This window comes from Melanotaenia boesemani, chromosome 2 (genome assembly GCF_017639745.1).
Source record: "Melanotaenia boesemani isolate fMelBoe1 chromosome 2, fMelBoe1.pri, whole genome shotgun sequence".
Taxonomy (NCBI): Eukaryota; Metazoa; Chordata; class Actinopteri; order Atheriniformes; family Melanotaeniidae; genus Melanotaenia; species Melanotaenia boesemani.
The window spans coordinates 14,161,692-14,187,415 of record NC_055683.1 but is presented as its reverse complement, the minus strand read 5'-3'; the positions used below and the strand labels follow the sequence as shown (position 1 = coordinate 14,187,415).

The 25,724-nt window shown below is 38.5% G+C and overlaps 1 protein-coding gene across 5 annotated transcripts; it reads left to right on the top strand.

Moving 5' to 3' along the window:
- Positions 1-365: 365 nt before the first annotated feature.
- engl (endoglin, like) lies at positions 366-25,724 on the top strand. 5 transcript variants are annotated; one of them, XM_041976895.1, is made up of 18 exons: positions 368-598; positions 2,914-3,020; positions 3,291-3,463; positions 6,371-6,508; positions 6,664-6,838; positions 7,582-7,729; positions 7,837-7,981; positions 9,377-9,566; positions 10,678-10,835; positions 11,455-11,610; positions 15,370-15,450; positions 15,549-15,797; positions 15,933-16,083; positions 16,297-16,388; positions 17,293-17,395; positions 17,483-17,584; positions 23,987-24,098; positions 24,751-25,724. In XM_041976895.1, the coding sequence occupies exons 2-17, from the start codon at positions 2,915-2,917 to the stop codon at positions 24,094-24,096; spliced, it is 2,277 nt and encodes a 758-aa protein (XP_041832829.1). In that variant the 5' UTR covers positions 368-598; position 2,914; the 3' UTR covers positions 24,097-24,098; positions 24,751-25,724. The 5 variants fall into 5 exon arrangements, with proteins under 5 accessions (XP_041832813.1, XP_041832822.1, XP_041832829.1 ...); XM_041976869.1 differs by having other exon boundaries at positions 369-598; positions 9,377-9,557; positions 15,933-16,388; XM_041976860.1 differs by having other exon boundaries at positions 370-598; positions 15,933-16,388; positions 24,751-25,723.

Here is a 25,724-nt window from a genome sequence, read left to right as displayed (position 1 = left end):
CTTAACTGATATGGAAGCAGTAAGGTTGAACTTTAAACCTTAATTTAAAAAGATAAAAAATAAATAAAAGTTGTGTTGCTCTTCAATGTTCTGATTCATAAAAACTTTAAAGTAAATTAGTTTACTTATTTTTTATATGAATTATTCATGTGTTTTGCCTCTGAACTCCCTCCTCTGTAATCATTCACTTGCCAGTCAAGCTCAAGGTCCTCCCTCTTCATCCCTCTTTCTTCTTCTGGCCCTCCTTCCTGTTGCCATCCAAGCTTGGAAACATTTGCAAAGCCTTTTATTCCTTTCCTTGCCTTCTCTCTCTCCACTCTGTCACACCATCCCACAGTCCCTCCCATAATGTCCTTTTAAGTGTGTGTTTATAAGTGTTTCACCCCTTCGTTCCATATTTCAAACAGGAAATTAATTGAACTCACAGAAATTTAGTTTTTTTCTTTTTCTTTTGTGTTTGGTTGAAGACGTAAAAAGTCAGTGTGTGTGTTGATGTGTGGCTGTGTGTTTAGGAAATGAGGGGGGCGTGAGCTGAGAATCCAGCCCGCGCAGCCTGTGCTTGCAGCTGGGTCAGTAATCCCTCTGTGCATCGCTGCAGGTGAGTCTCACTTTTGTTTTCATGCTCAGTTTGAATGGTTGTCTTCTGAGGAAGGAGAGTTTCAGTGATCCTAAATTATCCTTTATGCAGGACAGAAAGACAAGTTAGCTGCAAGTTGTTTTCACTGACTAAAACAATTATTTTAATTATAAGTACACAGAAAAAAAAACATTATATGAAAGTAAAAAAAAGATTATTATTAGCCAATCTTGTGCATCAGGTTGTTCATTTTAAAGTGTTTTGTGTAGTTATCTTTATTCTGCAAGATTTTTCCAGAAATATGTCCACTAATGAGCTATACAATATTTGTGACAGATAACAAATTTGAGATAAATAATTTTTTTTTCACTTAAGAAACTTTAAACTAGGGATGTTTTCAGATATTTTGGCCAATGGAAGTTCATATTTAATGGGAAAAAAAGAGGGAAACAAGTATTTTTTAGACATTTAACAAGATCTTTACAACTGTTGTGATGCAATCAGCTTTAAAATTTAAAAAGTTTAATAAAATTTAAGATTTCTGTAAAACTTTAAACATCTGACCAAAAATTTTTTATGTTTATTTTATTCTCTCAGCCTCATAAAACATTTTACACAACAAATAGAAATTATTCCTACTTTTAATGTAATTTATTCATTGTTTTCATTTTTATATGAATTTGTGCATTATGTTTCATGTGTTTATACATTATATTATGACTGGCCACTTTATTAGAACCTCCTTTAACCTTCAGAACTGGCTTTAATATTTTAATTCTTAGTGGCATAGATTCAACAAGGTGTTGGAAACATTCCTCAGAGGTTTTCTCCACATTGACGTGACAGCATCACACAGTTGCTCCAGATTTGTTGGCTGCATCCATGATGAGAATCTCCTGTTCCACCACATCCCAAAGCTGCTCTGCGGCAATGAGATCTGGTGGCTGTGGAGGCCGTTGGAGTCCAGTTAACTCAGTTGGAGATGGTTTGAGTTTTGGAATTAGTCTGTGTGAATTGAAGCCTCAGTTTCCTGTTCTTAGCTGACAGGAGGCACCCGGTGTGGTCTTCTGCTGCTGTACCCCATCTGCTTCAAGGTTGGACATGTGTGTGTTCAGAGATGCTGTTCTGTATACCTTGGTTGGAGCCAGTGGTTACTTAACTTCTTGCTTTTGTATCATCTCCAGCCAGTCTGGCCATTCTCTTCTGACCTCTGACATCAACAAGACATTCTGGTCCAGACAGCTGCAGCTCATTGGATAGTTTCTCTTCTTCAGACCATTCTCTGTAAACCCTAGGGACGGTTGTGTGTGAAAATCCCAGTAGATCAGCAGAAATACTCAGACCAACAACCATGCCACTTTAAAAGTCACCTAAATTTTTTTTTTCCTCATTCTGATGCTGTTTGAACTTCAGCAAGTTGTCTTCAGTGTGTCTACGTGACTAAACAGGTGTATCTAATAAAGTGGCCAGTGAGTGTGTGTATACAAATATTATACAAAATACTTTTTTGAACTATCAACTATAAGAAATCAACTATTGATGTTCTGAAAATGTTGACTGGATGCACGTGTTGCTTTAAGTTTGAAGGGTAAAAACAGATGTTGCATCAGATCTGGTCTGATTAAAGATTAAAGGGGAAGTGCGCCCATTAATGTGTTTTTTGAGCTGTAAACAACACAGAATTACTTAACTGTGATGAAAATCACATATACTGTGGATAAAATTTTTAATTTTTTTATAGTTTGTTTTAAAAACTGGATTTTGTGGGTAAAAATGGCTCATAATGCCCTCTACAGGATAAAACCAGGTTATGTTTTTCGTGACATAGAGAGGTTAAAAATTTTTAAAAGGGGTGTAAAAGTAACACCGGACTTTATTCTTTACCTGCTGATCCTCATCTGGTGACAGACAACAGCTCAAATCGTAGCAGCAGCAGCTTACAGCAGCTCTTCCTGCAGCTGCCACAGCCTGCCGTGAGTCTCCACAGCTTTCCAGAGCTGCAGCGTAACAGCGCTAACGGCTCAGACTGAAGAGATTCAGGAGGGGAAAAGTCTTCCACCTGTGGCGTAGGTGCTTTGTGAATCTCGCTTTGCATTTTGCTAGCTGAGCTGCTGTCTGTCAACAGTTTCAGGCATTTTTCAAATTTGGCAATTGGCCAATTATATGATAAATTAAAAGAATTGCATCTTGATATTATGAAAGTTATATTATGAGGAAATGCTTTGATTAATTTATTACAGTTATATGGCCCGATCTAGCTGATTCAAAGCCTTACCTTATTGGTATCAGTTTTTAAAAAAAAATGGAGCTAACAAGGCAGATATTTAATTTTATAGGATGTCACCAGGGGCTCCACTACGTCAGTTCAGGTCGACGATGCCTTCACTGCCTCAGGTTGGATGGACTGTTTTTTTCCTCCTTTTGTTATGGGAGAGACTGGCAGGTACAGTAAGATCACATCTGCACCAGCAACAACAACTTTGTAGTAAATATTATGTATTGCTTGTGATTTTTGTCAAGGACTTTAAGAGTCGAATATCAAATTTGGGAAATTTCCCAGTCTTTTCTGAAAGAATTAACTCAAACACACCAACATTAGAAAGTTATGATCCTGCTGGATCAATGTCAATAAGTTGCAACGATAACATGCATCCTTATACCAGTATTCCATGGTAAATTTGTATTACATGATCATGCATTTATTCCTCCTAAGCTCTAAGTACTGATATGGGATGTCTGCTGGTTGGCCCGGTGGGGGCGCAACACCCTGTTCAGGGTCTGATGGAAAAGTTTGAGGCGGGCCCAGGCTGTGCTGCGAGGGAGCGCGGGAACAAAGAGACTCATGTCATTGGATTAAGAAGAGTGACAAAAAGCCCTGAAAACAAGGTAACATACGGTATACTTTAATTTGAAAAAGATTAAAGAAAGAAATCCAGACTTGTAAACTTTTGTGGCAACGAGAGAAAAGTGACTGACTTTTCAAAGTGTCTGAACCAGAAATATTGCAATATACCATTATATAGTCTGAGGTCCAATATACTCACATTTCTTAGTTTTTTCTTTTTTTCCACAAAATGAAAATGGACAGTTTTAAAAATTAAGTGGATTCATGCAGGTGGTTGTCAGCCTGTGGTTCATACACATACTCTGTTAGTCTTAATTTCAGCCTACACTGTATCAAGGACCAGATTTTGTAATGATTAGCTCCTGAAAACCCAGAAGTTCAGCCACACACAAATCTTAGTTTTAAACAGGAAAAGGTTGCCAAAAAAAAAGTGGATGTGATCATGGAAAAGGCGATGAGTCCAACAGGCACATTGCGCCAGAATCTGCAGATAAGCTTGATTGCAGAGCTGCACAGCAGAGCAGCTAACATGACAGATTTTGGCGCATGTTTATTGAATTATGTTTGTCTTTTCACTATTAGGTTTCACCACTATTACTGTACAGTTAGTTTGTATTTCCACCCTCTTACACAGATATTCTGAGAGTTAATTAATTTGGCAAAAGGCAAGGCAAGGCATTTTATTTGTATAGCACATTTCATGTGCAGGACAATTCAAAGTGCTTTACGTAAAACAACAGTATTACAGATATTTAAAAATAGTAAAATGCAGCAACACATAATCACAATAAATAATAAATTGCATTAAAATGATTAAAAGCAAGATATATTATATATTATATATATATATATATATATATATATATATATATATATATATATTATATAAAAAGTTACCATGCAGATTTCATGCATAGGCGCATGAGAAAAGAAATGTTTTTAACCTGGATTTAAAAATGTCTACATTTGGTGAAAGTTTAATCTCCACTGGCAGTTTGTTCCACTTGTTTGCAGCAAAACAGCTAAATGCTGCTTCTCCATGTTTAGTCTGGACTCTGGTCTGGACTAGTTGACCAGAGTCTTTGGATCTAAGAGCTCTGCTAGGTTTATATTTTCTGAACATATCACAGATGTATTCTGGGCCTAAACCATTCTGGGATTTGCAAACAATCAGAAGGGTTTTAAAATCTATTCTGTGACTGGCTGGAAGCCAGTGTAAAGATTTTAAAACTGGTGTGATGTGTTCAGATCTCTTAGTCCTGGTTAAAATTCTAGCAGCAGCGTTTTGGATGAGCTGCAGATGTTTAATGTTCTTTTTAGGAAGTCATGTTAAAAGACCATTACAGTAATCCAGCCTACTTGAGATGAATGCATGGATGAGTTTCTCTTGGTCTTTCTGGGAGACTGAACATTAATTCTGTTTCTGAGCTGGTAAAAAACTTCTTAGTGAAGCTTTGATTTGGCTGCTGAAAGTCAGGTCTGAGTCTATCAACACTTCAAGGTTACGAACTTGGATGGTGATTTTAGGAGCCCGAGTCTCCAGGTGTTTACCAATGCTGACCCTCTTCTCTTTGCTACCAAACAGAATAATCTCTGTTTTGTCTTCATTTAGTTGTAGAAAATTCTCCTTCATCCAGGTGTTTATGTGTTACAGACACTGACACAATAAGTCTATTGGGCTGCAGTCATCTGGTGACAGAGACACATAAAGATGTGTATCATCTGCATAACTTTAATGATTAATGCTATAGTTCTGTAATATTTGACCCAAAGGGTGCATATACAAGTGGAACAGAAGAGGTCCAAGGACTGACCCCTGGGGGACTCCACAAGTCATGACCACTCGCTCAGATTCAAAGCTGCCGATCGTAACAAAATAACTCCGGCCTTCTAAATAGAACCCAGTTTATTAAGCAAAACACATGATAAAATAAAAACAACTGTTTCATTAATATAATTTGTTTATAAAAATTTGTACTGTAGTATTAATGCTATTAAAAAACACAATTATCGTGCAGATAAATCCTGATAGTGTCTGAACAACAGCTGATTGTCAAATATTATGTTGTGATTGTTAAGTTTTTGCTCAGAGAAATCACAAGATGGTTTTAAATGTGAAACTGAGGAAGAAAACACAGCAAATACCATAAAACAGAGATAGAGAGATAAAGTGTTGCTTGAGGTGTTTAGTTTTGTTATTATTATTATTATTATTATTATCATTATTATCCTTTGTGAAGAAGACAAGTTAAATCAAAAGTCTCTAGTCTCAGGTTAGGATAACTACTTCTTCTATTGAATAACTACCACATCACTTTTACTCTTTACACTTTTAGCTCTTTATGTGACTTTACATAGTCTAGGTCAGTTATTTTAAACCAGTCCATAGAAATGTCTAATTCACAAATCTGCTTCATGGCATTAAAAAAATTACTTCAAATTTATTTTAATCGTTAATAAAAATCCAATAGGTAAGTCGAGTTGAGGATGTTACCTCTGGGTCTGAGAAGTGAAGCCAATGTGGAGTTGGTCTTTCTAATGGCCAGTAAAACACTATTCGTGTGGTCACAAAAAGTCCAGATATGTTGAAATCTGAAAGTAAATAACACTAAGTTATTACCTTAGTGAAAATTTTCTGAGTTTATCATCATTAGCATTACAGCCTAATTATGTTGTAAATGTTGGTCCTATTATAAGAAAAACAGATGTATTTTTTGGTGGATGATACATTGCTTCCACATTGTCTGCATAATTTTACAAATCTAATTCAAAATGGAAGTACAAACAACAAAAACAGAATGAATTTGGTTATAAGTTTTTACTCCTGTAATTGACTTTTTCATGTAGTATTTGTAGACATGAGGCTGAAATGCCTTCTTGTTTGTTGAATGTATGTACAAGGAGGAAGGTCCTCATATCTTACTGCATCTTTTCTCTTCTGTTTACAGGTAACAGTGTTACTGAAGCCTTTGTCCGTGACCCCTTCCCTTCTCAGAACCATCCACCTGGTGCTCAGCTCCAAGGTTGCAGTAACCTGGTTACTGGAGGCTGAACAGCTTTCTCCAAACCTCCCAGTACTGGTGCAGGTCAGTCAGATTTTAGTAATTATTCTCTTTTCATGAGTGCACATTTTGATTTTATGTTGTATGAGCACACAAGTAAAAAGATTATCCATGAGCTTCAAGTTACTAAAATACCATCTGTTTAACTCTTCTTTGTATTTTTTACCCTTATCTGGAAGGTGTCCCCAAACTCCAGCGTACAGTCACAGACCCTACGTTTCCATGTCCAAGCTGTTCATTCATTACCTTTACGCCCCTTTGCGTTGCATCGCTGGGCTCTAAAGCACCATGGCAACCTGTCCTCTCTGATACACACAACACAAGGCAATCGTGTCTATATCCGACTGGGAGAAGGTGAGCAAAAAAGAAACAATACTGAAAAGTTTTATTGTAGTATAAACTATTTAATTCTCATTGTTAATGGCTAACCTAAACATCTGAACACCAGAATAATGATCTGTAGGGTTAAAAATCAGGTAACATCTTATCATAAATTGTGTTTCCATTACATTTTTTTTTTTTGCAAAATGAAAGCGATATTTCTAAAACTTTGACAGTCCAACTGCGATTTGCAGGTGTTTCCACTGAATGGTGTTTAGCGTATAAGCCGTTATTTTTGTAAAATCTCGACACATGAAACTCCACTTTGAGGAGGAAGGAGATTTCCAATTATTTGTAAAACTCTGCATTTTGTAGTTGTTTGCTTTCAAAGATGACGGTTATATTCTTCGCTTTAATTATTTGTAAAAATATTTCCGTCTCCACCTCTGTCCATACACACTGCGCCATCTTTAGTTGAAATAAGCTTGTCACATGACCCCCTGCGTCACATCCAGTCATGTGTAAATGTGCAAAAAGTGTTTCCATTACACTTTTGCATTATACTTCTATGTCGACACATCTGAAAAACTACCTCATGAGTACGTAAAAACTTTTAGCGATATTTCAGAGTTTTTTTTTTTTTATTTATGTGTTTCCAGTAACAGTTAATTTCCTCTTTGTTCTCAACAGACCATTGGGTTAAAGTTGGAGAGATTTGAGAAAAATTTTGTGATTGTAAACTCAGTTTAGAGGCATCTTTTGTCTCCATTTTACAGATCCAAATCAACCTGCTTTGTGCCAGCTGGAGCCCAGGTTCCTCTCTGACAATTACATGATCTCTGACCTGCAGCCACAGACGGTGAAGGGTTGTAGCTGCACCCCAATGAGCCCCGAAGTCCATATGATTAAGCTCCATTCTGCAGGGTCAGGGCTCTGTCATGAGAGCCTGCAGCATCAGAGATCTGACTAATTAATGAGAAATAGTTGTTTTATCTTAGAGTAACCTTGTTTTCATGCTTCATCTCTTTCAGCTACCTGCATGGGAAAGTGATTGTCTCTCTTGTATCCCCAGTGGCCAGTGCAAAGTCACATAAAGTTGTTCTGATTCTCAGCAGCTCAGAGCCAGTCAGCTGGACTATTGCTTCTCACGGTGTCCAGGGTCACATCCATGTTCATGTAAGGACAACCGCCTTTATTTCCAAATACCAGTCCAACAATTTATTTGATTAATATTACTAACAGCTGTTTGACAACTTTGTTTTGTTTTGTATTTTTTAAAGACAAACTTTTCTTGGTGTTTTCAATTAATTTACTTTGATTATATGCTTGTTGTATACACTACACACACACACACACAAAATAAATAAATAAATAAATAAAAGGGAACACATAATCATTACCATGTAACTCAAAGTCAGTCCCACTTCTGGTATATCAATCTGTCCACTTAGGAAGTAACACTGACGGTGTTACAATTTCACCAGGTTGAAATGAGATGCAATTAGCAAAACAACCCCTATAAACAAATCATTCTGGAGGTCGTGTCCACAGACCATTTGCCTGTCTTCATTCTTTCTGGCTGATTTTTGGCTGTGTTTGCATTTTACCAGTGCCCCCACCACTAGAGGTAACACGAGGCATGTCTGCTACACACAGAAGTTGCTCAGGTAATGCAGCTCATCCAGGATGGCACATCAATGTGTGCTGTAGCATGAAGGCTTGCTGTGTCCCTCCACAGTGTGGAGACCACGGACGAGATACCTGGAGACAGACCAGTATACTAGAAAAACATGGAGGGGACTCTAGGAGGACGGCAAACCAGCATCAAGACAGCTTTCTGTTCCTTTGTGTAAGGAGGAACAGGAGGAGCACTGCCAGAGTCCTATAAAATGACCTCCAGAAACATTTGAGTGCGCATGTTTCTGCTCAAACTGTCAGAAACAGACTTCATGAGGGTGGTATGAGGGCCTTACGTCCACAAGTGGGGCCTGTGTGCTCACAGCCCAACACCATGCAGCCAGGATTGGCAGATTTTCCATTGGCGCCCTGTGCTCTTCACAGATGAGAGCAGGTTTGGATTAGAAACATTTTGATGCCTGCATCATCCAGGATGAATAGTTTGGTAGTAGATCAGTGAAGGAGGCATATCCTTGGATGGCCGCACAGACCTCCATGTGCTGGCTAGAGGTACCCTGACTGCCATTAGGTACCGGGATGAGATCCTCAGACACATTGTCAGACTATATGCTGCTGCAGTGGGACCTGGTTCCTTCTGATGCATGACAATGCTCAGCCTCTTGTGGCTGGAGTGTCTCAGCAGTTCCTGTATGAAAAGGCATTGATGCTATGGACAGACCTGAGTCCAAACCTCTTGGACATCATGTCTCATTCCTTTCACCACTGCTACTTCATATCACAGACTGTCCATGTTATTTTGTTCTCAACACATTCCACTATGTAATGAATAAAGACTTTCAACTGGAATATTTCATTGATCAAGGTCTAAGATGTGGTGTTTAAGTGTTCCCTTCATTGTTTTGAGCAGTTTATTTCATCCTCCTTTCTTGGTAGTCCTCCAACAGTGTGTCCCCACCATCTCCACCTGAGCCTGACCTAACGCTGTCCAGCACACTTGACTCTGACCTTTCAACCACATCTGATCTTCTTGTCTGGGCTGATGAGAAAGACTACAAGGTGACCTCATACACGGAGGCGGGTCTGGCCAATCACTTTGTGATCCACCTAGCGGAGGGTGGGAAAGGTCAGGATCCCTTGTGTCTTGGGCCTGTCACTGTTGAGTACAGTATATTCTCTTTGCTGTTTTTGACTCAGCTTATTTTTGTTCATTCAATTTGGTTATTTGCTCAGCCCTTTTGCTACCATGTTACTAGAGACAGATGGTATCAAATCACTCATTTACTAATTTATATAGCTTGTAGATTGTACTTGCTGGAGATGTGTTGTAAACAGCTGAAAGTCATTTCTGGAGACCTTTCTCTATTTTTCCAGGAAACAACTTAAAAAAAAAGAAAAAGACAAGCTTACAGTAATTTTGATTTTGACTGTTGTTGTGCAGGCTGGGCACAATAACACAGCTATTATTACATTTAAAGTTTATTCATGATTCTGTATATTTTTAGCACATCCATGGCATCAAACATTAACACTATCTTTTTTGTATTGCTAGTGTTAATGTAAAGCTAAAGATTTTGCATTATTATTGCAAAAAAAGAAAAGACGTCTACATGAACCTGATAATGTTCCTCTTTAGTGATTAATATGTGTTTGCAGCTATCAGCTAGCTGCTCCTAACTGTCGCTAATAACATTTTAAAATTTTTACAATCCCAATCGGGAAATTCAGCTCTGCCTTTGACACATCTCTAGGTGTACTAGAGAACAGTGGGCTGCCATGTTTTAGCACCCGGGGAGCAGTTTTTGGGGGTTAAGGGCCTTGCTCAAGGGCACACATCGGTTCACCTGTTTGCACTCCAGAGACTTGAATATGCGTTCTCCACACCCAAGCCCATCTCTGAAAGCATTAGGCTACCACTCCACCCTTAGGCTAACTGCTGGGACCTGCTGATAACTTCTGCTAGCTTCTACTAGCTACAGGTAACTGCTCCTTGCTACTGCTAGCTGCTGCTAACTTCTGCTAGCTGCTCCTAACGGCTGTAAGCGGGTACTAGCTACTGGTAACTGTACCTGACTGCTGCTAGATTAGCTTATTCAAATCAAAATAAAAGAAACAAGCAGTTTTTCCATTTCTCCAGTTTGTTACTCCATTCATGTCAATTCTTCAGTTACTATTTACTTACTCAAACTGAAACATTCATTGACTTCTATGTCCTCCTTTCTCTGTTTCTTCCACAGATAAGGTTGCAGCGATGAATTCTCTAGTTATGAAGCCTCTTAGGGTGGAGGAAAGTAGGCTGCGGCAGTGGCTGAACACTGGGGAAGGACAAGAGAGTTTCACAGTGAAATGTGAGGGTGGACTCCTTAGTGTCACAGTGGACCAGCAAAGCCTGCAGGTGTGCATCATACCTATTATGTGCAGTGACATGTGCAGTTTTTTTAAATAAATAAAATAAATAAATGAGAATATAGCTACCCACCTCACAATTTTGAGTAGAGTTAAACAGGATTTCCCTTATTTTGACAAAGTTTAATTTAGTTTTTCAGGCTAAAACCTTTCTTCTGGTTTTAGTGTCATTGTTCTGTTCTCCAGCAGCTTTGGCAAATTGATGATTGTTTCTATGTTCATTCACAACTGAGGATCTTGCTGAAACAGCAAATAAAATAAACAGGATAAAGCAGCACTCCAGATCTACAGCAAAGCTTTTCAAACCAATCATCAGGAAACTGACATTCACTATAAGCTACAGCAGGTTTATTCCTTTCCTGGTTGGTGCTGATAATCTGTATCATCAGCATCAGATAAATCTGGGTCCTCCCAAAAGACAGCTATCTGTCTGGTGGCACATAAACGTCCTGTTATCTGATGGACAATTTACCCCTCCCCCCCTCCCCCCATCAAGTTAAGAAATCCACCAAGAAAACATCTGAAAGCCTTACTTAACATTTTTAACACTGAATATTAATCAACTACATTTAGAAGTGAAATGTCCTAACAACAGCTCTTTTCTTCAGAGCTTGTCGTTGCCAGTTGCTGCCATGACTCTGCAGGATCAGAGATGCCAGGCTCTGTTCAATGGGAGCCATTTCCTGTTAGCGTTACCAGTGATTTTCTGCAGAACTGAGGCCGTACTTGTGGGAGAGCCCAGAGGGGTGCAGTACAAAAACACGGTGAGATAAGAAGTTTTGACAGACTAAGTGCCATGCAAAATCTGTTTATGTTTTAGGTCCCATTTACATGACGATGCTGGCAAAAGTTTTGGCCTCTTGTTTACAAGGTAATGGAGTTTTAGATGGACAAAGCTGCAAAGATCTTAGAATGCAAGATGAATCCTGTCTGTGTGAAAACAAACTGAAATCTTTTGGCGATGATGATGTCTTTTATGTCAACACAAACAAAGCACAACTCTGTGTTCTGTTTGTGCTGCTGAATCTCATAAAGTATTTTGCTCTCTTAAAGCAAAAAATGCTTTTTGTGCAACATTTATGCCGTCAGCGAAGACACACAGACTACATGTGGTAATTAACCAATGAACCTCTGTACAGTTGGTTGTTATGCGATCGGGTCTGATGAGGACGTAGCGCACACGTAGGGTGTCTAATTTCAAAGTTTTACCGCCCACTATAGCCCTGGCATGCACATTACATCATTTCCAGTCCTATTTGCATTTTCAGTCTGCATGGAGGTGATTTTCACTTGACTGTATTTTTATGTATTGTATGTGTGCAATTTTTTTTTATATATATAGTATATATGCAAAGGGGTTTTGCATGGAAATGCAATATGTAAACTTAATATCTACATATTGACATATTGCTATATTTCATTCCACATAATTTTGCATGTTTTGAATCAGAAGCTTAAAACAAATATCAGGATGATGGGTTTGACACACAGGAGGTGACGGCACTCCTTCTCCATTCATTTTCTATGGAACTTGTGCGATGAGGCAAAAATCACTACCCTCCTCCAGCCAAGAGACAGGCGACATTTGTTCACGTGAAATGTTGCACCCGTCCACATACATGAACATGGGGGCTCGCAACGCGACACAAGAAAGTTAAAAAATGTTGTACTTTTGTTGCTGTCGCAAGGCACTACAGCCAACTCTGCCGGTAAATTTTGAAGCCTATGCGGAAGTGCAAAAAATTGGAGTTCACCCACTCATCCCCTAGAGGCTGGCTCTAAAACAGAGTCAATCCCCATAGACATGTTAAAAAGACCAACTTCACAGCAGAAATAAACATGTTTAAAGCCTGGTACAAAAAAAAAAAAAAACCATTTCAGGATTAATAGGTCAAGTCATGACAACTGTGACGTTTTTTTTTCTAACTCATCCGTTTGGATGTTATTTAATCTTGAAATTCGGCATAATTAGGGTCGTGTTCTTTTAAATGACAGCTGTCCAATAACCGGGCGAGTTTAGCTCAACCGTGGTTTTTAGCCGGCTAACAGTGTGCCTTAGCTTTAGCCCGCCTGCCTCCGTTAGCTGGTTAGCTACCATTAGTTCCAGGTTAGCTCAGTTAGCTCTTAGCTACAGGCAGCTCAGAGTTTGATGGGTGTCAATCATCCACCCCACCTTCACATTCCCCCTCTCAGTTCCACCTCTTTGCTCATTTTTGGATTTTCTGGGAATGACAACACATGTGACCCTGCCAAGATGGCGACGGTGGGAACTGTCCACTGAGCTTCAATTCAGCTCTTCAGAAACCTACGTGTGACGTCACGGAGGCTCTGTCCACCTTTTATATAGTCTATGACTACAACCAACCAGTGAGGGGCTTCATTGACTGACCAATGAGCTGAGAGCAGTGCAGTCTGCAAACACTTTCAACATGGAAGAAAAGATCATTTTAGCTGTGTCAGACTTTCCCATACTTCAGTTCACGCAAAGATTATAGAGATGTAAATAAAAAGGCAGTTGCGTGGCGCCAGGGTGAATTTGTCCAAACATAGGTCCTGGATTTATCTGGATCAACCTTGAGTTCTGCCATCAAATGATGATATTCACCATGCTGTTTCCTTGTTTGTAAAACAGGATGAACACAGGTTTGTCTTTCTCTTTGGTTCAGTAGAGTCAGCAGCAAGACTTCAGTCATTTCCAGCAAATTCTTCTGACTCTTCATCCTTGATGCCTTGTCTGTCATGGACTGCTTTGAAAAAGAAAAAAAAAAAAAAAAATCCCTCCAATGTCATAACCAATAATTTTTTTTTGGAGAGAAGCAATGCAGGAGTGCCATGCACGATGCTGCCGCTGGTGTTGCTTTTGTCATGTCCCGTTTGTTTGGTTTCACCTGGGTAATGATGAATTTCGCCTTTTCGCAGTTGCCTATTAAGGGTTGAAGCAGAAAACCTGGGACAAAATGTCAATTTACCAAATCACAAAATCGGATCTCAGTTGAAATCTATGGGGCCATTAAACGACTTTTACTTCTGACCAGTGGCCACTGCTGCTGTAGAAACTGTTTGTGAGACACACAGTTTGAATCCACATGTTATTCAGCACTGCTTCATCTGCTTAAACTGCATCTATGTCAGGCAATGATATAACAAGCCATGTGGTGCATAAGGAACACTTTAATTTGTGCTATCTGGATGATCTCTGGGTGACTCATGACCTGTGTCAACATGACCAGAACATGGCGAAGTCAAAGCCTAAAAACCAGAAAAAGAGGCAAATTAAGTGAGAGTCTCTATGGAGGCAAGAAATGGGAAGGAAAGATGGGCTTAAAGGAAGAAAGGAAAAGAACAAGGGTAATACTTTAAAATGTTAAATTAAGAATACAGTCACGTGAAAAACTACACCATCTTGCAACTGTAATGTTTGACATGTCAGGCCGTTTAAAACTAGGAATTTAAAATGTCAGATAAAAAAAAAAAGACATAACTTTGTTACACAGGACTTCAAGGAGACAAGCGCAGGTACTATACTTTATTATAACTCAGCACTCAGGAGAAGAATCATACTAGTACCAGTACTGGAGAAGGCACCGGGGGTTGAGGAAGTCAGGAACGGCGAGGGAGTGAGTCCATTAGGTGTGTAGATTTAAGGTCCGACAGGGAATGGCTGTGGTGCTGGTGTATATAAGGACTGGGGAACAAAGAAAGACAGGTGTGGCAGGTTGACTAGATTACTGATGAGCGGATCAGGAACAAGTGTGGAGGATCAGGGAACGGGGTGACTGACTGAAGGTGGAAGGACTGGCAGGACAGGCTGTAACAGACTTCTTGCAACATGTCATTAATTTAGTAAAACAACCTAAATTTAGTATCAGCATGTGAAAAACTCATACATTCTCCATATTTCCACAACAATTAAAAGGGTAATTAGCAGCCAGTTGTTGTTAATTAAATACATTTACCTCCTTAAAAGCAGAAATTTAGTCATTTTGACCATCTGTAGTATAAGGTATGTCCTAACACAATGCAAAAGAGGAAAGACATTAGCAATTATTTTAGAGAAGCAACTGTTGCTGCCCATCGGTCTTTCTGATGCAGCAATGTCTGCTCTGGTTCTGACTCCATGACTGAACCCAAAATAAAGCTGATTTTATTTTCATTTTTTTCGTTTTCTTACAGTTCCTTTCATTACGTTAACCTATTTATTAGCGTGGGAGTGAAAATCATGTGTGCATGTGTGACTAGTTTCACAATGACTAAAATGTAGAAAGAAGAAAGAATAAAAAATTATGCGAAAATCATGTAAATGTGCCATTTTTTTTGCATTTGTGCAAAGCCAGAATGTTCTTAACTGACACATTTTACATCAAATCTATAAAAAAAAAACCTGCTTCACTCAGACTTTAAGGGAACGTAAACAGAAAACAGTGATGAATCTAAACTGAAGGTGAGATGGAAAGGTGTGGCTGAGACTTTACTGGTAATATTATTATATTTACTTTGAAATTTTCTGTATTCTTATGTTACAGGTGTTACTGTGGAAAGATGAAACTCAGACCACCGTAGCTCTCAGTGAGACAGAGATGTCCAAGCGCCCACTTAGCATACCTGTGTGATATTTGCATATTTTCATGCATGTACCTTATTTATTTCATATTTTTAATTTGTGATATGATGTTCCAGACCTGTTTTTTTCTTCCTCTCGCAGATTAGCTGCTTTTTTGCCATCGCCGCACATCCTGCTGCCACTGATGATAACGTGACCCTTCCTCTGATTGGACGATTTCCAAGTGGTCTACCACAAGGTTCAGAGTCTGATCCAGAAATCAGGCATCTCCCAACTCACAGGCACAGATCTGGACCTGCTCTTGCTTTAAAGCTTTCTGTCACTGAGACCTATGAGCAGACCTGTTATGGGCCCTGTGTCATCACGGCTGACCACAGAGTCTATGTTGAGGTCTGCTTTTGAGATTTCTTCAACTTGCTTAAAAGCCAAGACGTCTTCGTTTCTTTGGTTTAAATTGTGTTTCTCAACTCAAATAAACATTAACATGATGTTTTCTTAAAAGTTCCTATGTCTGTTCCTCTGCAGATTTCAGCCGAAGCACCCCTCGCAGACGTCGTGCAAGTGAAGTCATGTTTTTTATCTCCTCAGTCCAACCCCAAAAAATCTCCTTTCTGGACCGTGATAAGCAACGGTTGTTCCTCAGACCCATCGCTGACCCTCATCACCAAGATGAAAGGTGAATTAAAAGAAGAACTCGAAGGTCAACTGGAAGAAGAAAACACTGAGACGGAGAGAAATTATCACAAAGAAAGGAAAGGCTCAAGAATGGCCGAGAGTTGGAGAAGTGGAGAAAAACACCCTTTAAGATTTAGTTTCATCCTGCGGCCAGTTTTTAATGACTCGATGCAGTTTCTTCACTGCAGTGTTCTCCTGTGTGTGTCTGACTCAACAAAAGAGAAAACCATGAAGGAAGTGGTAAAGAATGACTGCCAGGGCAGGACACATATTCCTCTACTTGGATCTAGATCACCCAGTAATCAGGTAAAAAAAAACATGTTGTTCCACTCAACCTGTACAAAGTTAAGATGTGACAGTGAAACTAAAGATCATTGTGTTTATGGAAGTTTCTGGATCGGAATTTAGTGAGACAACTTAAATCAGGAACATATGGGAATGTTCACTGGGAAAAAGAATCAGGAGTGGTTAATGCAACTTTAGTAAAATGGCCACAGTTTGGTGAACAACAGACAGTTTTCCACAGAACAACTTTGGTGCTGCAAGGTGGTAAGAACTGACACACACTGTCCACTTTATTAGAAACACCTGTTCAACTGCTGTTAATACAAATATCTAACCAGTCAATCACATGGCAGCAAATCAATGTATTTAGTCATGTAGACAAGATGAAGACGACTTACTGACGTTCAAACTGAGCATCGGAACAAGGAAGAAAGGATTTAAGTGATGCTGTCATGTTAACATGGAGCAAAATCTCTGAGGAATGTTTCCATCACCTTGTTGAATCTATGACACCAAGAATTAAGACAGTTGGAGGTAAAAAGGGTCCAAACTGGTACCTGCAGGGTGGACCTGATAAAGTTGCTGTATGTCCTCTCAGGACTGACCTTTATTTTGGCTTATGGATGTTGTAGTTCACACACACACAAACACACACACACACAGTTACGTTAAATTTATCTCCTATCATAAATGAATAATAAACGGATCTACAGATTTTATCTTAACACTGATCAACTATTTATTCATTCAAGTTGGATGATTTTTTTTAACTCCCTCCATTCACATTATCTGACATGACAACTCATAGACTTACATCTTTTAGTTAACTTTAACTATATTCACGCCTCATAGTTAGCTCAGTTTACTTTTGGAATGAATCCAACATAATTGAAATAATAGACTTTCTCTTGTATTCCCATCACAGTGTGAGATCAGAAACCTTTCCAGACCCATGGTGGTCACCCATCCAATGACTTCACTGGCACCTAAAATGTGGACTCTCGCTGGCCAAAAAACCAAAAGATTAGGTATTGTTCCAGAGGGAGCAGAGAATATAATTTGCTCAGCTAGTTTTCTCTGCTTCTCTTTAACTTAACATCAATCTCTGTTTGCAGACCCTGAACTACAGACAGGACCAGTGATGGGAATTGCTTTGGCAGCTTTTGCAATTGGCGTCGGTCTGATGGGGGGGCTGTGGTGCATCTATAATCATACAGGTAAAAAGGTTAACCGACAACACCTGATGCCTCTGACACACCATACTGAAACATTATTATCTTAAATACAAAGAATACAATGCAATACTAAGTCGATCTTTGTATTTAAAAAGGTCTTTTTTTGTTGTTTCTATGCTGTTAATGTGTTATATAGGTTTTTTTTTTGTTGTTGTTGTTTTTCTTCTTCTTCTTTTTGCTTTTATTTTAAGTACAAAAGTCTTCAGTTACAAATCCTAACGTATAGATCAAAGGATATCCTCCTGTCCCGCAAAAACTGCTTCTGAACTCTCTGAAAGGCCTTTTTCTATTTCTGTTTTTTTATTATTATTTATACCATGTAAAATGTTTGTTTAATGACAGTCTAGTTCTAGTGGTTAGTTTGAAGCAACTCAAACTGCTTCACATTCCAGCATTGCTAACTTTTCATTTGACCAACTCAGAATAAACAGATGCTGTGTTCAAGTTGTCCACTTGTTCACTTTATGAGTGAGATAAACTTCTCATTCACTATATAATGCACTACATTTATACATATACTAGTGTAGAGATGATGGTGAGCAAGTATTACTCCTCACATGTCTCAACCATGATGTAGCGTCTCTCTTTTCTGCCTGAGACACAAAACTTGAGAAATACTGTAAGAATTATGTTTAAAATGTTATAGTTCAGTTTAAACTGTAAACTTCTGAGCTAAGTAGTGAACTGTATTATAACTTAAGGCCCATTTATACTCAACCTTTCTTCCGCCATCATCCTTTACGTGCATAATTTGGTCTGTTTTCAGAGAGTTTAAAGATGCATAGCCCGCCGCAGCATACAGAGCAGTACCATCAGAAACTGTCGGGCAGTGTTTTTCCGTATAGCTGATGTGCCACCAGCAAAGAAACGAAATGGAAGAACAAAGAAGCTGCGATATACTTAGTGACTGCACAGATCAACGCCATCACAGCGCTGCCTCTTTATGCTTGTCTTTCTGAGACGTGAACATTGTCACGATCTCCTGCACCGTTGCCACGTTTGTTAAAGTTTTCGAATTTCTAAATCAAATTTCATAAGCTTTTTATTACAAGACAACAGTATAAAACAATTTACAAATGTCACAAAATAGGCCTTGTAAAATGGGACACCCTAGAAGCCATAGCTGGCTTATAAATGGGGCCCCAGTAAACACACAATATGATATTTATCCAATCTAATCAATTCCATCAATCTAAATCAAGTCTAGAAAACTACCTAGAATTCTATATTTATGAAGATATGGTTAGTTTCCAAGTTTTAAACATCAGACTTCATTTCCATTGAATGCAATCATAAGGGCTATGTTCCATATAATTTATGATAAGTTATATTTAAATATTATATTAATTTAATATACCAGCCAGATTTTATTTAAAGCTAAATATATGCTAATAAAAGTGCTTGTTTTAATTTATTGATGGAGAGAGATTGTACCTCTTTTATAGTACTATCTAACTCATTCCAAATCTGAGGACCTTTGCATGTTACACTAAAACATGTACATTTCAGTTTACATTTCTTTCCTTTAAGAGTTGTTTTCCTCTTGTATTATGTTGATGAGTAGGTAAACTAATTGGTATGAGATGACAAAGTCTGTCATTAAGCTTAAATACTACATCATACATAATACAAGCGTTATGAAAGTCAGTTTTAGAAGTCTATACCTATGGAAAAGAGGATCCGAGGGAGCATTGTACCTGGCCCATGATGTAACACGTATCACTTTCTTCTGTAATATTTATAATTTGTCAAGAAAGCTTGGATCAGTCTAAAACTGATGTGAACTCTGCACTGCTCTCTGGTGGATGTAATGCCTAACAACCATACCAACGTAAAGGACACATGGGTGTATGAGAGCAGTGATGTTTGAAACGGGCGTACCTATATATGCGTGTAAAGGGAGCAATAAAAGAGCTGAACAACATTATCATACATCTGCTGTCAATGTTTTTTAGTTTGATACAGCAGAAAAGAAAACAGGATGTTGCTGGTTTGTTGGTGTTTATTTATTTCCTACAATAGGTACAGCATGACAGATGTACTGAAGGAACCTAATGCAACTGTTTAAAATAACTTAAAAAAAAGGTACATATTACAAACTAAAAGTCAAGGCAGAAGCTTTCAAGCTTCAAAAGAGAACAATAACAAAACAGACCACTAAAGTGTTTGGTCTACTCCATTTAAAAACAAATATTAATTCTAAAAAATAGATTAACGTTTTCAAGTTCGAAAGGAGAACAGACATAAAATGGACAAGCATTTGTCAATATCAAATGAATAAGATAGAAATTAAAATTAAATTCTCAGAATCTTTCCTTGTCCTTATATACAGAAGTCTGTTGGGTTGTTTTTTTTAAATACAAAATAAAAGAAGTATGGATTGTTGCTGCTGGGCAGGCGATCCTCTGGTTGTTTTTGATATAGAATGAGCACTCATTTCAGTTAGAGATTGAGCGTGCTCTAGTGGGTGGCACTGCTTCAGGTGATAAAACATGTTGGTGGTATTTCCAGACTTTGTGGGAACATGCTTTCTGCACAGTTTACAGTGCACGCTACTCTGTTTTTTGTCAGACTTTAAATAACCGAAATACCTCCACACTACCGAACTTTTTGGGCCCTTCCTTTCAACAATTTCTTCGGCATTTGAACGTTGATCCGTGTCCTTTTCAGTGACCTCGTCATCCATGGTTGACGGTTCTCCAGACGAACCACTCATTTTTTTCGGCTGCCGCGTCGGCTAGTCGGCTACTGCAGCTCAAACTACACACGTGCTGCTTAGCTTCGCCTGTGCTGTACGTCAACCTAACCTGACCGACTATGTTCCCGGAGTGATTGGTTCCACATGGTGCTTAATTCAGATTCAGCTCTATCGCGATAGTCTCATATTACTGCCACAATACAATTTTGGTTTGATTAGATTTAGTTGCCGCCGCACCATCACTCGATATAAGATGACGTCAAGTGCTGATTTAACACAGTCACTTTCATTTATACTACATCACAAAAAGTAACTCATTCCCTTTCTATATCACTTAGTCCAGTTCAGGGTCACCAGTACATCGCAGTATCAACAGAGAGAGACAAACAACCACTCACACTCACTCCTAGTGAGAATTTAGATTGATTAACCTGAATTAATTAACCTAACATGCATGTCTTTGGACGGAAGTTGGAGCACCTGAAAAGAGGCCACGTTAATGTGTAGAAAACACACAAACTCCACATAGAAAGGCCACTTTTCAAGGCTCAAATCAGGGACCTACTTACTGTGAAGCCGCGGTGCTAACCACCACACCACCATGGTACAGAAGCAACCACAATATCAAAATGAAATTTTATTCCTGAGCTCAATCAGACATTTAAATGAAAAATTTGTTCTTGAAAAGCAAACACTACATTAAGATGCTTTTTTTTTTGTTTGTTTTTTTTGCATTTCCACAGACTAAAAAATGGGAAAGGTGTCAAAAACCACATATGAAGAAGAAACTCAAACTGCTGGATGTCCATCATTCTCCTGCTTTGTTTCTGTGTCACGTTCTTCTTTTTTATATTTCAAGGAAGGCGCTGCTGTGGCATCAAGCTATTACGTAGCTGACACGCCTATCGCAACACAGATCAGAATACACCAAAACAAACCATCTGCCTGGAACCATTTGTTCAAACGGGGCTTTAGTTTTCAGACCTAAAACTGCAGTGACGTGCGGTGAAGTTTATGGTTGAAGAGGCACTGATTTACAAAGAACTGAAAAGAGCATCTTATTTCAATATTCATCCAACAACATGCAACTGGTAATGCTTCATATCCCATCAGCATTCCTCTTTCAATTACACTCACACACCCACTGTTACTAACTCTTCAGTGAGAAAAGTAGCTACTGGTTGTCCTCAAAGTCGCTAGAAGTCGCTAAATGACATCATCTAATGTGCATAATAGCCTGGTACATGGAGGCTGCTGTGGAGAGGAATGTTATAGGAAAGGCAAAAATGGACGAAAAGACAAGCTAAAAATTTTTAAAAAGGCAAAACTAATAAAAATAAAACAAATTCTTTAGTTAATATTTTCTTTTATTCTAGTTTAATTTAATTAAGTGTAGGTTGTTTTCTAATTAGGAGGCTTTCACAACACTTGTTTTCCTCCACACTCTTCATTAATAGACATTAATATCTGACGGTAAGCCAGCGCGAGATCATCCTGCAGCAGCTTTGAACTTTTCATTTTCAGCCTGGTCATGAAATACGTGATCATCTCCTGCTCTGAATGCAGCTACTGCTGCTGCCAGAAGCCTCTTCTGATTGCTTTTGGACAGGGGAGGGGCCTGCGCAGCAGCACCCACTCCTCATTAAGAAGAATAAACTGCTTTCATATACGTCAGTCTACAAAATACTGAAAAAGTCGCTAGATTTGTTGCTGGTCACTTTAAAAAAACAAACAAAAAAAGGTTGCTAAGTTGGCAACACTCACACACCATGATGGTGTCTCTCACAAATATATTAAATACATTACAAAGACTGTAGAGAGTCATGGTGTATAACAAATATTTCTGTAAAGTTCATATTGGCGAAATGCATGTGTCATGCAACCCACTTTGTATTGGATGGCACAGTCAGAGCTGAGGCACAGCTCGCCAGAGTCATACTGAAAATGCATTTTTAACACAGATCAGTGGAAAATATTAATATTTGTTGTATGTTTTTTTCTTTATCATGACATGTGAGGCACTCTTACATCACAAGGGCCATCAGCTTACAGCTGTGCGGTTCTTCACGGCACTGTGTCACACACCAGAAACTGGATATCAACACACTGACTGTAGATCACACAGCAAAGACATGCAAGAGGACATTATTAAAGCAAATGGGGAAAAGAAAGAGAAAAGGTCACAAAGCAAGAGAAAAGAGTCAACATTGGACTGATTTTTACTGGCTGGAGAGAGTTCAGAGAAGAGACAGGATGCAAAATGGATGTTGAATTAGCCTTTGTTGGGGGGCGCCTCAGTGAGAAAATATGCCAAAAGTTCAGTATAGTTACTTAAACAAAAACCCTGTTGCACATTCTATATTTTGAGCTTTAAAATCTTCACATGCAAAACAGAGCTCCCCAACCCTGGTCCTCAAGGCCCACTATCCTGCAGGTCTTGGGCATGTCCCTGCTGCAACACGCTTGATTCAAGTTAAACGGCTCCCTGACAAGTTCTGCACAAGTCTGCTAATGAGCTATTAATCTGAATCAGGTGTGTTGCAGCAGGGAGACATCTAAGACCCGCAGGATAGCCTTGAAGATCAGGGCTGGGGACCTCTGATGTAAAATAAAACTGAAAGAATATATTTCTAGTTGTAGACATAAAAGCAGGACAAATTGTAAACTTAGTCCGATTTAGAGAATCAAACCAAATATTTTTAAAACTTAGTTATAACAAGTTATTCAAGTCTGACTGACATAGTTCTGCACCAAACCTTTAGATATCAACATTTGTACTCATCAGGTTAACGAAAGCATTTTGGTTACTCAGATAAAGCAAATAGAAACAATTCCACATGTTTTAACTTAAGCACATCTTACAATTATTTTTTTTTTTATAGATATTTTGAATTTAGATTGGTACTTTTGGACCACTGATCAGTATTGATCTACATGTGTGACATCCACAGTGAACACTCCATAGTGAGTGTGTGAATGAGTGGATATTTTGAAGACTGAATGGGGCTTTAAAGCGCTAAAACAGAGTAAAATAAAACAAAAACCTGTATATGAGCTAAATTTGACCTCCATAATTGTTTTATGCTAAATACTTTAGTGAGTCTATGCAAAATACTGTACATTACACATTTATTTACAGTAAAGAATTTGCATTAACTTGGATTTTTACAACACAACTGCGGTGAAACAATTTGTAAACACGTCTGTTCTTTTACTTTCACTTTCACACTAATACAGCTATTTCTCCACCTCCTCTTCTCAAAAATAGAGGTTTGAATGCTGTTTGCAAACTGTAACTGAAAACTGTTGCTTGGCATTAAACACACTAAGCTTTTAAAACCCTCTTGGCATAAAGAAACACAGCAGCACCACCAAGTGATGGTAGGAAATACTCAATTTCATGTTTGAATTTATGCTTATTTTGTTTAAAGAAACAGGATTATGCTTTGATGTTGAAGACATTTTTTTTTTGATTGTAAGTGAATGAAATACTAGTGACCCAGTAACTTTACAACAGTGCCCATGCTGATCTGGTCTGGGTCACTAGATGACCACATCACTGCACCCACTTATTAATACCATCAAAGATGCAAACATAATGTAGAACTATTAAAGATGAGTCACTCTTTTGTGGATATTTCCTGTGTAGAAACTATAGAACAGCAGTATATGTGGTTCTTTTGAAGGGGGACGTCCCGTGTATTTCAGAGAGGGTCATTTAACCGACCAGACTCGTTGGGGCCACAACATCGGGACTCCACCATCCCCGTCTGATCAGTCCTCCAGCTCAGTGTAGAGGTAAGACCTGAAGACAAATGTAAGAGGAACTGCCACATGTAGATGGACAGCCTCTTTACATTTTAAGGTAAAAAAAATCAAGCCACACTAAAGGTTGAGTTATTGTTCATCTGAGGTTGTGTTTATCTCATCTAAACATCTTATTAAAACTTAGTTATGTTTTATTGTACGGAAAATTATATAATTGAAAGGGGGTGTAATTATATTTAATTTTTGTTTAATATTCTGTTTTATATATATTTATTTGGGATTAGCCGTTCCTGTACAGATATTTTTTTTGTTTCTTACTTTGATAAAAACATGCAACAGCTTTTAATTTTTTCTGTTTCTAGAGTTCAGCTGTGTTCATATTTCTTTCATGCCTCAAAGAACCACCGAAATGATGCCAACTGAATGCTAATAATAGCCATTCAAACCAATCAGCAGCTTATCAGTCACCTTTGTTCTTATTAAAGACGATGGATCTGCACTTGTTACACTTGCAAGGCGTAACAGTGTGAACTTGAAACCAAAGCTGCACATTAAAATAAACTGTAGCGGTTGGAGGCGCCATTACCAGAAAAATATGCCACCATTAGGCGAGCACCTGCAGATTTCCTCTCTGATATGCCAGATAAGTCTGAACAGTTTTATTCTTTTATCTCCTTCTCAGGATTTCCTCCTGCAAATCTGAGAGAGGAGAACTAGGACACAACTTGTGTGTGCATCAAGAAAGAGAACACAGCTGCTTGTGTGTGTGTGTGTGTGTGTGTGCAGAGACATTTTCGTACAGTTTTTATGAGTGTCATTGCTGTGCATCAAGGATACAAGAGGCCAGAAAACATGTAAATACAGTAAAATTTACTCATCGCAGCGTTCTCGTGTTTGATTCAAAGTGAAAGATTGCTTATTTGATGATGCAAGTCACGCTGAGAGCGCCTCATCCGGGTGCAACAACATCTAAACATGTTTGGAGTGACTCAAAAAGAAAACACACCATTGCATTCAGATGGTTTTTTTTTTTTTGTTTGTTTGTTTGTTTTTTTTTCGTTTGTTTCGTTTTTGCATGTGTGTGTGACAAATAAGATCAAGCAGCAAGCCAAGCCAAGATGCATCTCGAGTCTTATGTTTGTCAAATCAAATGTGCTTTGTATGAATTACATGTTTTGACATATGGAAAACTGGATGTTATATCAATGTGTTTGTTTGAAGCAGTAATAAAAGATTTCCAGCCCCTCAGGGGTAGCACAGGAAACTGTCCGCTGCATTTTCTAGCATCTTGCATCTAGTTTCATCTCTGCTGTGGTCTCAGTTAACGCTTTAGAAAATAAATCTGCAGTCTCCAAAATGTGATACTCTGCAGAAAGTGCACACTGATCTTTGCTGAAAACATACCTAAATTATGAAAATGAACAGTTAGTAGAGCTGAAGGAAAATGGTTGGTTCATAATTATCTACTGACTTTCTTCACATGATTCCTGGAGTCAAGCAGCTTTAAAGGTGTTTTTATGTGGTTTCTACTGAAAATGATGAGAAAGTTGGGAGTTTTTTGTGTACCTTTTTCCTTCAGTTGTGGTGAAATAAGACAGGGACACACAATCTTGCATGTGCACAGTAATGTCTAACACTGCACAATATTAAGCACAC

Coding starts and splice junctions, on each gene's coding strand:
- engl (XM_041976860.1), top strand. CDS start 2,915: ATGTCACCAGGGGCTCCACTACGTCAGTTCAGGTCGACGATGCCTTCA. Junction 10,836..11,454: donor TGGACCAGCAAAGCCTGCAG/GTGTGCATCATA, acceptor TCTTTTCTTCAG/AGCTTGTCGTTGCCAGTTGC. Junction 11,611..15,369: donor GGGTGCAGTACAAAAACACG/GTGAGATAAGAA, acceptor CTTATGTTACAG/GTGTTACTGTGGAAAGATGA.